At 46.4% G+C, this 14,691-nt stretch overlaps 1 protein-coding gene across 1 annotated transcript in view; it reads right to left on the bottom strand.

Annotated features, from left to right (window-relative positions):
- MICAL2 (microtubule associated monooxygenase, calponin and LIM domain containing 2) overlaps positions 1-14,691 on the bottom strand; it is a 120,646-nt gene that overhangs the window by 86,199 nt on the left and 19,756 nt on the right. Inside the window, exon 3 of the mRNA XM_067295346.1 lies at positions 13,019-13,376. Coding sequence (XP_067151447.1) covers positions 13,019-13,282 — 264 coding nt within the window. The 5' untranslated portion in view covers positions 13,283-13,376. The remainder of the gene's footprint in view (positions 1-13,018; positions 13,377-14,691) is intronic.

Genomic DNA, 14,691 nt, shown 5'->3' with positions numbered 1-14,691 from the left:
GTCACTGGTTACAAAAGTGCAGTCAAACGTACCCTGAATCCACTGATAGCCACTACAGCTTTTAATGCTTAAAACATTACAGTCCAAGTGACTTAAAAACAAAATCCTATATGCCACTTCTGACAATGTTAATATCAAGAGATAAAGCTTTATTTAAAAAAAAAAAAAGCTAAGCTCAGATAGGCATGATGTGTTTCATCACTCTAAAACTCAAGTCCAGTCTTGCCGTCGCCCTGGTACCTTGCTGCCTCTCTAGACGAGGACCGCCACACGAGGCGCGTGTGATTTCCCCTGCGACAAAGCAGCTCGGCAGCTGGCACCAGCTGCGGCGGCGGCGTCTCTACAAGCTGGCTCCGGCACCGGCCCCGTCAGGGTCCCGCTCGCGCCCCGCTCCCTCCACTGCAGCCGCCCTGCGCCGCAGGGACGGAGGCGCGCGGCGTCCGCAGCACAACTTGCTGAGCATCGCCGTACCGACACAGCCGGTTTGGACAAAAGGCAACAGAGCGTGACCCTGTCAAAAAGGGGTAATAACTGCAGATAAATACGACAGAGATTTGGAAGGTGTCCACTGGACTAAATATATATACACACACACATATAAATATATATGTATACACATAAATATACAGAGACATACATACATATATATACATACACAGACACACACACACACACACACATATAAACAGGATAGTGATTCTTAGCTTTTAGAAACAGGCCAGATATTAAAACATATCCCCCACATTTCTGAGATTTACAAATCTATACTATAGGCAAACACAAATATAAGAAAAATCATTTTTCCATCAAAGGAAGCTGAAAAAAAAATGTATAAGGAGCTAATTCACTTGATCCTACAAAAAATAAGTAAACTTTAAAAACATATTTCCTCTATTATACTATGCTTTATGAACTTGTAACATTAGCAAGGTTAAAAGTGTTTCATTTGACGAAAATAATATTCAATTAAATGTATTTTAATGAAAGACTAATTCTCCACAGGGTTATGGGGACACTTTATTTAAAAGCACTACCGTTCCAAAAGCTACTTAACATCACCTTAACAGATGATTAAGACTGGCCAGATCTCGCTGACTGGAGATGTTTGGAAACGCGGCGGCCACACCAGCGTCGCGGTTTGGGAAGGCCGGGCGCAGAGGGAGGCGGCGAGGCTCGCGCACCTCCCGCTGCCACCAGCCTCAGCACCAAAGCGGCTGCCCGGCACGCGCAGCGCCGCGCCACCGGCCCGCTTCTGCTTGCTGCGGCCACCGCAGCCACAGCCCGCAGCCTGCCGCAGCTGCAACTCCATCACCTCGCGCCCAAAGCGGCCGCACCGGTACCGGGCGAAAATGGGAACGTTCCTGTTTTTCTTCTTAAAAGACCGCAGCGGGGCTCGGGGCTCCCAAACCTCGGCTCCAGCCGCCCCCGCGGCTGCGCCTGCAGCTGCTGCGCTCGTGGCTGGACGCGGCGCGGGACCCCGGGACCGCAGGAACTGTCTGCACCAGCTTCCTTCTTCTCTTGGACAAAGTGCCAGAAGCGCAACATTAGTACATCTATTGCATTCATTTGGCTCTTCACGGGGCTTTTTCCTTCTGCGCAGAAAATAACCACTTGCCTTCCTGGAGGAATTCAGGCACATTTGTCCATCCAGCCCATCTGTCTCTCACATATAATTACTAATATCAGATTTGTGCAGAAACACCCTTCTCACACTTTGAAATGAATGCAATGGTCATGAAAGACATCTAAAATTATAGTCTGCTATGCAACACCCCCCCCGTACACATTCAGTTTGCTAGAAGTTAAGTTTCTTCATTAATGCACCAAAACTGTCAAAACTTTATTATTTGGAGCTTTTGGGAAGAGCCCTCTTAGGAGGCCTTGGTCATACTGAAATATGCCGACTTAATCTCAGAGCTTTTATAACAACTGGCAAAAATAAACAACAGAAATGGCAGACATGATACAGAAAAGTATCCCTGGAAACTTTCAGTTCCTCTTCACCACACCCAAAATGCTCTGAAGGAAACCTGCACAACATCAGTCAAGTGTTTTAATCCAAACTTCTCCTCAAATAAGCATCTAGAAGGAAACTCTCTGCCATACTTTGGAATTAAAAGCACACATTTATTGTTTCCTTACCTGTCTTTCACTGTAAAAAGAATGGGGGGGCGGGGGGGGAAGAGGTGGTTCTCCCTTTTTGGGGGGGGGGGGAGGGGGGCTAGCTGCTTAAACAATCAAAATGAAAACAAGATAAGCCCTGCAGAAAATATGTAACCTGACTATCCTTCACATGAATATGGTTCACAAAGTTTAAGTACCTTGCCATCTTTCACAGATTCAAGCCGTAACACAAGAGCGTGCTTTAATGCTATCCTTTAGAGGTTAGCAAAAAAAGCCCAAGAGCAATTACTCCAGAAGGGGAGAACCGGAGAGCGGTGAGGAGGCAACGCTCACCCCTCAGCCCGGCAGCGGCGAGCCGAGAGGAAAGTCTCGGCGCTTGCCGAGGACAGCGGCGCGGCTGCGAGGGCAGAGGAGGAACCACTGTGCTGTGCGCCGCGTCGGGGTCCCAACGAACCGCACCGGCCCGCCCGCCGAGGACTCGTCTGCGGGCCCCGAGGAAGGGATTTCTCAATCTTCGTGGCATCCAAAGCATGCAGACAAGTTGGACACCTACCATGGCTTCGCTGCAGGCAGAAGCTGACAGCATGCTTTAAAAAAATAGTACTGTTGTTACTGCCTGGCCTGTCTACGGGGAAGAAATATTATACTGAAACTAAAATTTGTAACTAAACAACAACAACTGCAAAAATTCATAAATCAGCTAAGCTTCAGCTTAGAAACTGGCTTTTTAAAGTAAGCTTTGAGTGAAGTTATTTTGACATCATTTCACAGAATATTTTAAAATATACTTTAAAACACATTTTTGTATTAGGCAAACTTTAACCAACAGCCAATTCAGACTTGATTTTTGGAAGCCAGTACTGGGTAAATGAGCTCATACAGAACTAGCCATCACATCTGAATCAGAATCCTTTCTTCTTTTTTTTTAAAAAAAGGCCCGAGTCATCTAATCCCATCATTTCTAACCTTCCTAAGCAGAATGACTATACAGTAGTATACGGCAAATATAGTTGGGCCCAAAATCTACTTGCTCATCAATACCAATCACTTGCGCATATTAGTTACTATTTATAGCCAATGATTCTCTTTCTTGCATTTTAATTTATATATTGAAAATACTCCAAATTGACTGACCAACATCACTTAGGGCTGTTGAATCCTACAGCGTCAACAAGCAAGATGAATTAGAAGAGTTTGAATAACCAGACTTAGACAAGGCGTCCTTACTGTGGCAATTTTGGGGGAGGTTTCTGATAGCAGGGGAAGTTAACAGCGCTCTTAGACCGACCCGACAAAGCAGCCTGGAGGCAGCACATCACACTACGAAAAGCAGATTTCAGAGCCTCTAGGTCTTATTGCTAAAACCTTTTTGGCTTAAAACAGAGAAGATACGTAACTGTCCTTATCACTGAAAGGAAGAGTTTTGAAAAACAAACAGATGCAAAAAAATGTAGGAAGCTGCCTGCTTTGAAGAGGGGGGGGAGCTGCAGAGCCTGGAGGACGCAGCGCTCGGCAGCCAAAGGGCATGGCGAGGGCCAAGAGCGACTGACAGAGCAGGAAGGAAACGAACACAGAGAGGGGCCGGCAGCGCGGGGGGCGGCAGTGGGCGCAGAGCCGGGGCAGGCACACGGACCTGGCGCCCACCCCGGCACACCGCTCCGGCAACGCCGGGATTTCCTGCCTCTCTGAAAACAAACCACCAAAAAAAAAGTCAGGGAAATGCCCTCCACCGGGCACCTGCCGATCCGCATAACTTGTTATTAGTTAAGTGGGCGTGAGGCGCCGGGCAGGAAGCGCGCTGCCACCCCCCGCAATGTTTTCTGATCCCAGCTGCGATTCACCCCAGGGCGTTCGTTTTATCTGCACTGCACTAATCCGGCAGCGATGACGGAGAGCGCAGGCAGCAAGGGTAGCGGGCACCAGTCACAAAACACGAGTATCTGCTGTTGCACAGGTCCTCTCGCTGCTCTGGACTCGCTCTAGTTTACCTGCACCTTGCCTACAAGGTGGGCTCCAATCCGGACAACGCGCTTCAGCTGGGGTTTCGCCTGCACTGACTACCCACCCCGGTGCCTGAGGCCCAGCAAGTCCAGAAAACCACTAGAAAATGATGAGCCTGTCTAGAGGGGGAATGAAGCATCAACTTTCATTCTCTCTTTAGGCAGGTCATCATTTTCTAGTAGTTTTTATAAGTTTTATCGTTTTGATCTCAGACCTTTTCCTCAACTCTCCATAATCTTTTTAAATTCTAATCCAACCCTTCAAAGCAACTACAGTCCGCTCCAGTTTTGTTGCACCTGTACCCCCCTCAATCCAGCACCCCAATTTTTAGTAAGTATCAAGCAGTACTGGCCTACAACAGCCATCACCAAAACCCCACGTCGCATGTTCCTCCGGTCTGGCAGCAAGCTCTTGCTAGCCCCACTGGAGGTGAGCGCGGTTCCCTAGCTCGCTATGCCGACACCCCTCCCTAATTTAATCCAGACCTTATTTCCCAAATTTGCTCATTAAAGCAAGGGCTCTATGAGAGTCAAGTCGGAAATGCAACTTCTGCTCCCCTCCGAAGCACTCGGTCAACTTCTCCGAGCAGGAGGAAGCAGTACCTGGTCGTAGGGCTCACAGGCAGGCCCAGACGCCGCCACCACCACCCACTTCATGCCTCCCGCCTCACCTCCCAGGCGCCTAACGCAACAGGCCCATAGCTCATGCGTGGCTCTAATTTAAAATTTCTGTGGATGTGAAGTACTGCTCCTCTGGTAGCTGAAACAATTCAGTGCTTGTCCTTCCCTCTGCCATCGCCCGGACCCATCCGGGCGCCCGACAGGCTCTCACGGCTCAGGAAGATTCAGAGCGAAACGCAGACACCTGCCAAGGAACAGCGCTAAGTTGTGCAGGTTTTCTTAAGCACAGAAATACGTGGAGGGTGCTCCAAGGTTTGTCCTGAAATACAGCTTAAACCCACCCAAGCACTCCAGGCACCAGCCAAAGGTTAAAGGAATTAGAAAACTGTAATGATGTCAGGTCACGACATAAATTCTGATTATTTGTTAATAAACACTTTGCAACAGATAGATGGGTTTAAAGGCAAGTATCCTAGAGAGCTGAAGGGGCAAGCACAGGTTAGGTTATTTTGGCCAGAAATATTACGTAAAGGCAGACCTGTAGGAATTTCTGAAATTTTCTCCATAGCTGATACACAAAATAATGCCTTTAAGCACTGTAGCAGAGAAAGTAAGGCATAATTAACCCAATTTCAAAGACATTAAAGGGGAATATGTACATTTTGTCTTGATCACAGATCCCAGTTAGTAAACTTTTGTTCTCATTGTAAGGCTTTTAGAGGGAAAACACAAACAGAAATTCTGTTGTCTGCTTAAGACAATCAGCTTCTACGGAAATATTTTCTACGTGCATTTCTTATACAGCACCTCTTAAAACTGGGGCATTTTATATTCCATCAAAAGTATATCAAAATAAGAGTTATCTGCACAGACGAGAGTCTTCTCTGACAAAAATGCCTATTTCCCAAAACAGAAAATAATGCGGAATAAGATGGTGAGCAGGAAGAAGGACGAAGACAACGCCATTCCCCAGCGAGGCGTGGGAGCCTCGGAAAGGACCTGCGCTGCGAGAGGCAGGAAACCGCCCCGTTGTCTGAAATCTGGCCGCCGGCAGCCACACGTTTCATCGCTTCATGGTAGCCAAAGTCAGGCACTTCCTCGCTTATCGGCAGACAAGCGCGACCGGAGCAAAGCTGGAAGCGTCGCCAACAGCAAGCCGGCGAGGACGGGATTGGCGCGGCGGGGCGAGCGCCGCAGGGGCTGCGCGGGGCTTGGCCCCGCAGCCTTCACCCCCTCACATCCAAAGCACTGAGAAGTGCTAGTTAAGGCAGCCGGCCCTAGCGTAACCTTTGGTTTCCCTCCAATTTAATTAAGCCACCCGCGGTGGCGATATCAGCGTTTTGCGTGAAAGCGGCTGGGTGTCACTCCCTCCCCCCCCCCCCCAGTGGGAATCCTCACAAAAATATCTAGGAAAGCAGGTCAGGGCGGGACAGTTCCCTTCTGCCACGACTTGCAAAGCCATTAAGCGAGGGACATGCAGAAACAGCGCAGCTCTGCCAAAGTACAGATGTAAAGCTACTGTTATCTTGCAAGCCAAAATCTTGAAATTCCCAAATGCCTGAAAAAGGCTTATTTAGGCTGTCTGATTATGTTATTTTGGCTGGGGTTCATTGCTTCTCCTGACTGATAAAGCTGAAAAATCGTGTGTTTGTGGAAATGTCTGCAGGATAATAAAAATAAAGTGATTTCATTACCAGATCGCGTGCCAAGCATTTGCCGTTGCTGACGTAATTTGGCCCAATCTGACAGTTTAAAACACCACTCAGAGAGTCAAATACTTTGTCTCATTTTCAAAGAGCCCTGTCTGCTGCGTGTCCTGTCATCACCCCGATCTGTCCTCCACCCTCCTCTAAAAATCCTGGAGAAAGAAACCAATCTGTATCCAATGCTCAGCTGCTGTTTCACTGCAGGTTTTTAGGCCATTTTCTGCTTTTCCCCCTCTCACCTGAAGTAAATTTTCCTCACAATTCAAAGTCATTAGTCCCATACCGTCTACTAATTTTAAATAACTCTGTAGAAGTTATTAAAAACTTTAAAACTAAATTTACAATGTAGATCCAATGCAATTGCCCTGCTCTAAAAGAGAAAAGCAAAGAAATGTAGATAATGAAGTAAATAGCTTCTCTTTCAAGTATACCACACACACCTAGGTGCCACTTTGCAGTCAGTAGAGTATGTGGCATTTAATAGCCCCAACTGCTCGATAGTGTCTGGATTCTTCAGTCTAAGCACTAACAGCTTATAACCTGGCAAAAAACTTAATAAAACAAAATAACTACTTTGAAAAAAGGCACCTTGATGCCTTTTTGTGATAAATCAGAACCTTTCATTCACCAAACTTCCTACAAATGTGGTACTCAACTTCTAGTCTCAAGTTTTGTGACCTTCAGATTAATGCAAACCATAGATTATATTTCTGCCTGATCATGAACTAAGCTGTTAACTGCAATACTCCAGACACAGCTAGTATTAAAAAAAACAGTTAAAAAAAAATTTTTTTAGAAAAAACTACCTGCACCCTCTAAGCCAATAGTGGATTTCCCCAAATTGCAGAGGATTTTTTTGTTTTTTAAGTGTTCCACGTGAAACATGCAAAACAGTACCTGAAAGCCCGCTATTTCCATATGCCATATATTGCATAGCAAGCTTAAAGAATTGGAATTAACAAAAACTTGCACAAAAACAGAACGAAGGAGGAGATGCCGGATACACAGGGGTGATTTATCAACACGCACTCACGTGAGGTGTGACTCACATCCGGGACACTGGCGAGCTGTTCTCATCTCACCCCGCCGCACTAAGAGAGTTGGCAATGCTATTTAATCCGTTCAAGATAAGCTTGGTGTGTTCATTATAAAGCCTGATTATCAGGTCTGAAAATCTCATTTCAAAAACTGCTTTGAAGAGACCACCACGGCCAGCAAAAGGCATGCACCACCTGCATGTTAGCTCTTCATAGCGTATTCCCAATTTTCCTTATAACAGGAATGGCTTTGAGTTGGAGCACACTTGGCACTCCCTTTTTTACATCTTACAGCTCAGTTATTCCCCTCCAAAACCATTTGTCGCGAGGGACACAGTCAGCCACGAAGCCCGAGCACGTGAGCTCCCTGGGTTTTGTAGCAAGCAGCACAGCACGGGAGCAGCCTGGCGGGAAATCCACGTCCCCACCGAGGGAGCAGCAAACACCAGCGCTCTGGGAGGAAATTCAGCCACGGCACCAGCAGGTCGACACACGCTGCCGGCTTTGCTTAACTGCGAGACAAGCATTTGCTGAGCACTTCAGAGGAGGGAGGAGAGAGGGGAGAGGACGATGCCGGGAAGCCAACGCGCCCCGCTGCCCGTGAGGGCCAAGCCGCGGGTCGGGTGTTTGCAAACCCGCGGCCGGGGGGAAGGCAACCTCCGCCTGGGAGCGGGGGGCGGACCAGCGCCCCGGGGGCCCCTCTCCTCCTCGCCCTCCGCGGGAGCGAGGCCTCGCCAACCCCAGCGCGCTCCTCGACCGGACGGGGTTTGGCTGACAAAGCCCGCCCCGTTTCATCGTTAGGGAGCACATCGGGGTGGTCAGCACGCGCAGCCGGCGACCCGCGCCGCCACCGCGCCACCAGCCTCCCTCCCGGTCTCGGGCACAAGGCCCCTCCGCCTCCTGCTCGACCATCCCCTGTCAGCAGCAGCCTCCTGAGCCCCCAGGGCGACGCCAGCCTCGAAAACGTGGTCATAAATCGTTATTTGAGTCATTCTCTTGCAGTAAGTTTCCCAACAGGAATTTTGGAGGAGGGAGGGCGGCCAGGAATCAAATCTGTTACAAGACAAGCTTGGAAAGACCAGGTCCAGGACTGAGGAAAACCACAGGGCCAACAGGGACTGACTCCTGTTTTCCAGGAATCTATACAATATATACATATATTTGTGTGTGTGTATATAATAAAATACTCACATATATATGCATGTATACACACACCAGTCACAATTTCTCATCTGAGCTCTGTTTACCTGCTCTGTGCTGACACCGCCCAGGCCCAGGCAGGCCTCCAAGCCAGCAGCTCAAACCGAGGGGTCCCTGCGCCCAAGGCCAGTGCCCAACACGGGGCTACGTCAGGCGACGCTCAGAGCCCCAGAGGCGTGCGCAGCAATTTGCCACCGCCCCCGCTCAGGCGGATTGAAAACACGGGCAACACAGTCATCAGAAACGGGGTACATCCAGAGAGAAAAGCTAGAGCCTGCCGAGGCAGCTAATCATTACACCACTGAGACTAATAATTACGCATTAGCACCTTAAACAACTTTCCTTAGTTCTCCTCGAGCGGCGGCACGTGTTTTGGAAATAAAACGGCATTCACATGTGAACACAAAAGAAACATGTGCACGCCTCAGCCCCGTGAGAACCAACCCTCCCTGCAGGGCGGTGCTCTCCTGCGGCCATCTCCGCTCTCGCCAAGCACGGACCTGCAGTCGCCGGAGCGCTGAGCTTCGGGCCGCGGCCGCAGCCAGGCGCTGCCCCCGACGCAGGCGCACGCGCACCTCGCCTGCACGCGCACGCACCTATCTGCATCGCTTGCACAGGTAAACGGCCCGTAAATCAAGTGCCGGAAGTAACCTGAAGAGCCTACTCTCTACGGGGACGTTCAAAACAGGTGTTCAGCGAACACTCGCGTATGTCTTTAAAAGGCTATTGAATACGCTCTGCAACGAGCTGGATGAATTCTTCTTTATTACCGTACTCTGATGTTTTGTGTGTTCAAAAATTCAGAGAAACATTCAAACTGCTCCTGCATTTAACAGACGTCAAATCTTTAATCCTCCCTGACTGCCCAGCTATCTTTCATTTTATGAACAAATAAATGATGATTACAGATTCTGAGCACATTTCTCTCTCATCTTCATCTTTTACTAGTCAGTTCTGAGTAACTTTGCCAGGAGAGTAAATTTGTGCTCTTTCCAGAGATATTTGCAAAAAGCACAAAACGACTTCTACAGTTTTGGCTACTTTAAAATAGACTTCTGTTTTTCTGTAATACAGGTGAATTGAGCAAATAATAGCTCCAGAAATAGCAACTTACAATAGTACTCATGCTAATTTTACAAGGCTGTGACAGAAGGAAGGATGTATTTGATACAGATTTAACATACAGATGGACTCGTCCAGTTTCAACCAAACTGTTCTGCCCCAGATTTTGTGCATGTCTTTCTGCAGAGCTTTATTTTTATTTTGGTTTCTCCTATAAAAAAAATTAAGGGGAAACAATGTCCATTTACTCAGTAAGGAAACTCGGCAGCAGCAGGTTTGAACTTCTTAAAAACTGTTGAAGTGTTTTTATTCATCCAGCTTAAAATCTTATCATTGCAGAAGTTTTAAAAGCTCTATTTGGCAATACTCTTCAAGAGCAGCAAAGACCCAGGATTATTGTTACTTAGTTGGAGTGGAACGTTCTGTATGTATAAAACTTCCGCCTATACTATTGCTCTAATGAGAGCAACTTAAGTGTGGCTGAAGAGTTTATAAGTACAAAAATCAACAAGCACAGCATTCAGCTCTTAAATCCTGTGAGAAAAATGAGCAGCTATTGGGTGAGGCAACAGATTCTGGGTTTGTGAAAAAAGACCAAGAGTAGTTTAGATCCTGACTGCATTTTCTCTCTTGCAAAGATTGGGGAAGGCTGCAAGGAGCCAGACAAATTGCAAAGCGGCATCTGGAAAGACCTGCGAGTGCCGAATCTGTCACAGTGCTCACGGCCACAACCTCAGGTGAAGCCTTGAGTCTTTTTCTTCCCCTGCTTCAAGCGATGCCTATGAGCAACCTCAGCTGTTTACAGCACTGCAGTCGCAAGAAGCCCTTTATCTCATTCCGTGAGCCTGCCGTAACAACTCGGGTTTTTACTCCGGCTGACTGCCTTCCAGCCATCCTTCTCCTTCAGGGGAAGCTCTGGGGCACAGCCCACCCGGGCAGCTCCACGGCAGCCAGCGGCAGGCTCCGCTGCCCACGTGCCCACACCACTATCAAAAACAGCAGCTTGCCTGAGGGGCAGGAAGTGAAGAATCCCACAAATATCAAAGCGCCGACCACACCGAAGTGTAACGGTGCTGCGCGTATCGCAGCCCAGTGGCTCTGCGCTGGCCTTTTGGGGGGCTACTAGCGTTTCTGGAAACCCCTTATCCGCGAGTTGGGCTGCCAGGGCGCACCGCGGCAGCGACCGGGAGCCCGCCGTCTCCTCCCGACATGCCTCCTCTCGCCCACGCGGCACCGACGGGCCCTCGCAGCGCACGGCGGTTCATCGCGAGCAATGCCTGCCGGATACCCTCGCAGCGCCCGCAGACCACCCTACCGCGCACGTTTGCAGCAGCCTGCAGATTCATGCTTCTCTCCTGAAATCAATGATGACACAGTGAAGCGCAGGCCCAGCTTCATAACAAACACCTGCAAGTACTTCATGGGATATCTATACACACACTGTCCACATATAGATATTCTACACTCATTTGCAGTTTGATCATATGTGCAGCACAGATATGTCCATTAATATCTGCAAATATTTACACCCTGCCACTAAAAATAAATCTTTACCCTTGAAGAGCAGAAATACCACCCTTCTAACACCGCAGGGGGTGTTGATTAGCCTCTTGCTCTGCAACCTTGTAAAACTTTGCACAGGCTGCACTTTATGCACCCACTAATTTCTATGAGTCTTCTCACCCTATATAAAAATTAATCACTTTGAAATGTGACACTACACAAAGCAAGGGCCTATTTCTGCAAAGTCCTTAAGCAGAGAGCAGGGCTTCATTTTTATATCTCGCACGTGGTCTTAAAATTGCTTCATTGTGTTGCAAATACTTCCTCAAGCTAACAGCGGAAATTTGGACCTGGGGCTGCATGCAGGGGGAATAATGTGGAATATCTCTCATGATTTATTAACACTTTCTCATTACTTCACTTTCTGATCTGTTTTCACCACAAAGATGGTCCATGACATATATTTGAGAGCCTTTTCAAAAGAACAAAAGGGAGGGAGGAAGCCCAGGTCAAAAGGAAGTGATGGGAGAAAGGGATGGAAAAAGCAAACAGAGAAAGAAGCGGGAGGCAACCAGGAAATGTTTATTACATCAGAAAAGTTAATAATAATAATAATTAGGAGCTTATAAACAAAACAAAACCCCAGACACACTGTATGTGCGGAAGGTAATATGGTATCCTTTCCCCTGAAGCTTTTCAGAAGTCTCAACTCAACGATGAAAATGAGAAGAAAAAGACTTTCAACACAGCCCTTCTGCTGAGTCCATAAAATAACACTTTAATGATAGTTTTAATTAAAAAGTCCTCCATGGTTTGATGTCTAAGTACTCCATGGGGTGCCCTTCCTCTCTGTCCTACTTCCATACATTCAACCAGCTTCTTAAAACTGGATCTTCTTGGGGCAACTTTTAGCTGTAATTTGGCTGCAGATAAGTGAGCTGCTCTGAGTAAAAGCCATTAAAAACTATCAATCACAGAACAGATGGAACAAGTAGTGGAAGTACTTTGTACAGTTTTAACAACAAGATTATACCAACGCTCAGTGGCTCTCCCTATCAAAACACAGTATTGCATGTTCTGCTAAGGAGAACGGCGGTTCCTGTCGCATGCACAGCCAAGCAGGCCACCTCCTACAATAGCAACCACACAGCAATTACAGAAGCTGTGCTTGTGAAAAAGCAATTATAGGAAAGTATTTAAATCCTTAAATAGCAAAGGAATTTCTTCTGCCGTTGTTTAGCAACTAGAGCCAATGCTAAGTGACAAAGACAGATGTCCAGGTCTCCAAACAGCACTTCCTAGAGAGCAGTTTAGCAACTGTTGCTGAAACACATTTGGCCACCCCTGCTCTCGGACAGCGCACCAAGCAGCAAACAAAGCGACCTGCTGAATATGGCATAACTTGTGCTCCACAAAATTCTGTTTAATAAAGCAAATAGTTCTTGGGAGCCTCGAAAGAATGAATTTACATCTGATGTCTAAAAAGGCATAGCAAATTCTTTTTGCCATTATTGAAGCATTTTGTAAAGCAGAATGATTGATTTTGGTACCTCTATTTGCTCTGTTTTCACAAAACTTGCAGGAACAAAAGTATCTGAAAATCTGTCAAAATGGGTTGATATCAGACACAGTTTCAAAAAGAATATTAAGGGGAGACTTACATGAATGGACAAGTTGCGTGCGATAGTAGAAACCTTGCTTCTGCAGAAAAACAAGTTTAAAAGGTTCTAAACTATCAAATCCAAAACTGGACTTTTCCACTTACCTTAGTGTTCATACAAGATTTTCCGCGTTTATACTCTTTGTGACTTGCTCTTTTATCAAGCTTGTTCCACAAAGCTTTGGCCTTCCACGTGGTCACCCTTGACTTCAGTTTGGTGTAGAAGTTTCTATTGTCCAAAGGGTCTAATTCAAGTTGGCGAGTGAGAATATTAAAGGCCTGAATGGTACCTTTGCATGTTGAAGCTTGTACAAAGTTTTCAAATATCTGGCCAGCTTGACTATATTTTTCATCATCGTTTTCCCCCATGTTCTGAGAGAAGTGTGTAAGAAGGATTAAGCTGGAGCTCTTGTGCTGGAGTACAGGCGACCAACACTACCAAGCACTTCCAAGCATGTTACTCCTAGAAAAGACAAATACAGGTCACATTAAAGCAGGTTCTGCCTAATGAAATTAAAGCCACTAACTGCACATACAGCCAATATGAACATGAAAACACAGCATATGGCCGAACAACGAGGTGCAAGATAAAGTTAGCAATGACATTCAAAACGCATGCATTTAAAAAACAATATAACATACCTGCATTGCCTTAACATGCACTTCACAAAGGCTGCTTTGAAAACCCTACACACTGAAGTCTACTGCTTCAAGAACCACCAGTTTCCCCCAGAACCTGAGGATTTCCTTAACTTTTGTTCAGTGACAGCCACTAGGTAATAGATTTAAGACAAAACAAATAGTCAGATACTTTTCCTAACCAGAATTTAAGTCACAGCAAGTACATCTCCAGTAATGCTTTGGTCTTAAGGATCCTTAGAAACAGGCAGCCAAAAGTCAAGACTATTCTAGGGAATTTCTCCTGTTACACAAGCTAGGAGCAGGGTTTAGCCAAAGCAATTTAGAATTGGCCCAAGCAGTCAGGCCTCTTGCCATGAGCAAATGCAGAAAACAGGATAAGCAGGAACATTATCACAAGCTACTCCAGAACCGAAGTAACAGAAAACAAGTAACCAGAGAGAGCTCCCCCTTTTTTAACTCTCTTGCCAAAAGGAAAAAGGGTTAGGTGTTCTGGTGCATGGAAAGGAATTTTATCTCCACATGTTAAATGCTAAAGTTATGTGTTTGGAGTCTTACCTTGTTGTGCACTACAGACATAAGATAGCGACGTTCGGCCCACTAAGTCCCACTGTCTTTTCCTAGTAATATGATCACTGTTAAATTGTGTCTGATATTCCAGATAAATACCCTTACGTTCTGTAAGAGCAAAGCTATTCTAAATTAACATCAGTTTGCAAGAACTGAAATAGTTTCTTTGGGGCACTCCCTTATCCTGCTTTACCCTTGTTCTCTAACGGGGAGTGTCTCAAAGAGTCAGCCAAGGTCCAAAGAAAATATCCAAGTGGCTTTTGCATTTTTCAAGCGAATTATTACAGGTTACGTAGAAACTTGCCCTCAGAAGAGGGTCTATCTGGACTCAAGTCCAGAGATTTAAGTCATATATTCTTCTTCTCGCTATTAAAGAATTAGCTACCAGTCCAAGCAATCAAGAACTAAATCAATGCTTGCTTAACCTCCCACATAATTAGTTATTTTACTTGGAACGTCATCTGTTGGCTGATAGTTTTAGAATAAATTGTTAGAAGGGCCTTTGAAGTTATGCTTTTTAATTTAACGCTGTTCACAAACTATTCATTCTCTTCTTGCATTTCCTTCAA

Source organism: Apteryx mantelli, chromosome 4 (assembly GCF_036417845.1).
Source record: "Apteryx mantelli isolate bAptMan1 chromosome 4, bAptMan1.hap1, whole genome shotgun sequence".
Classification (NCBI taxonomy): domain Eukaryota; kingdom Metazoa; phylum Chordata; class Aves; order Apterygiformes; family Apterygidae; genus Apteryx; species Apteryx mantelli.
This window is presented reverse-complemented; position numbering and strand designations above follow the sequence as displayed.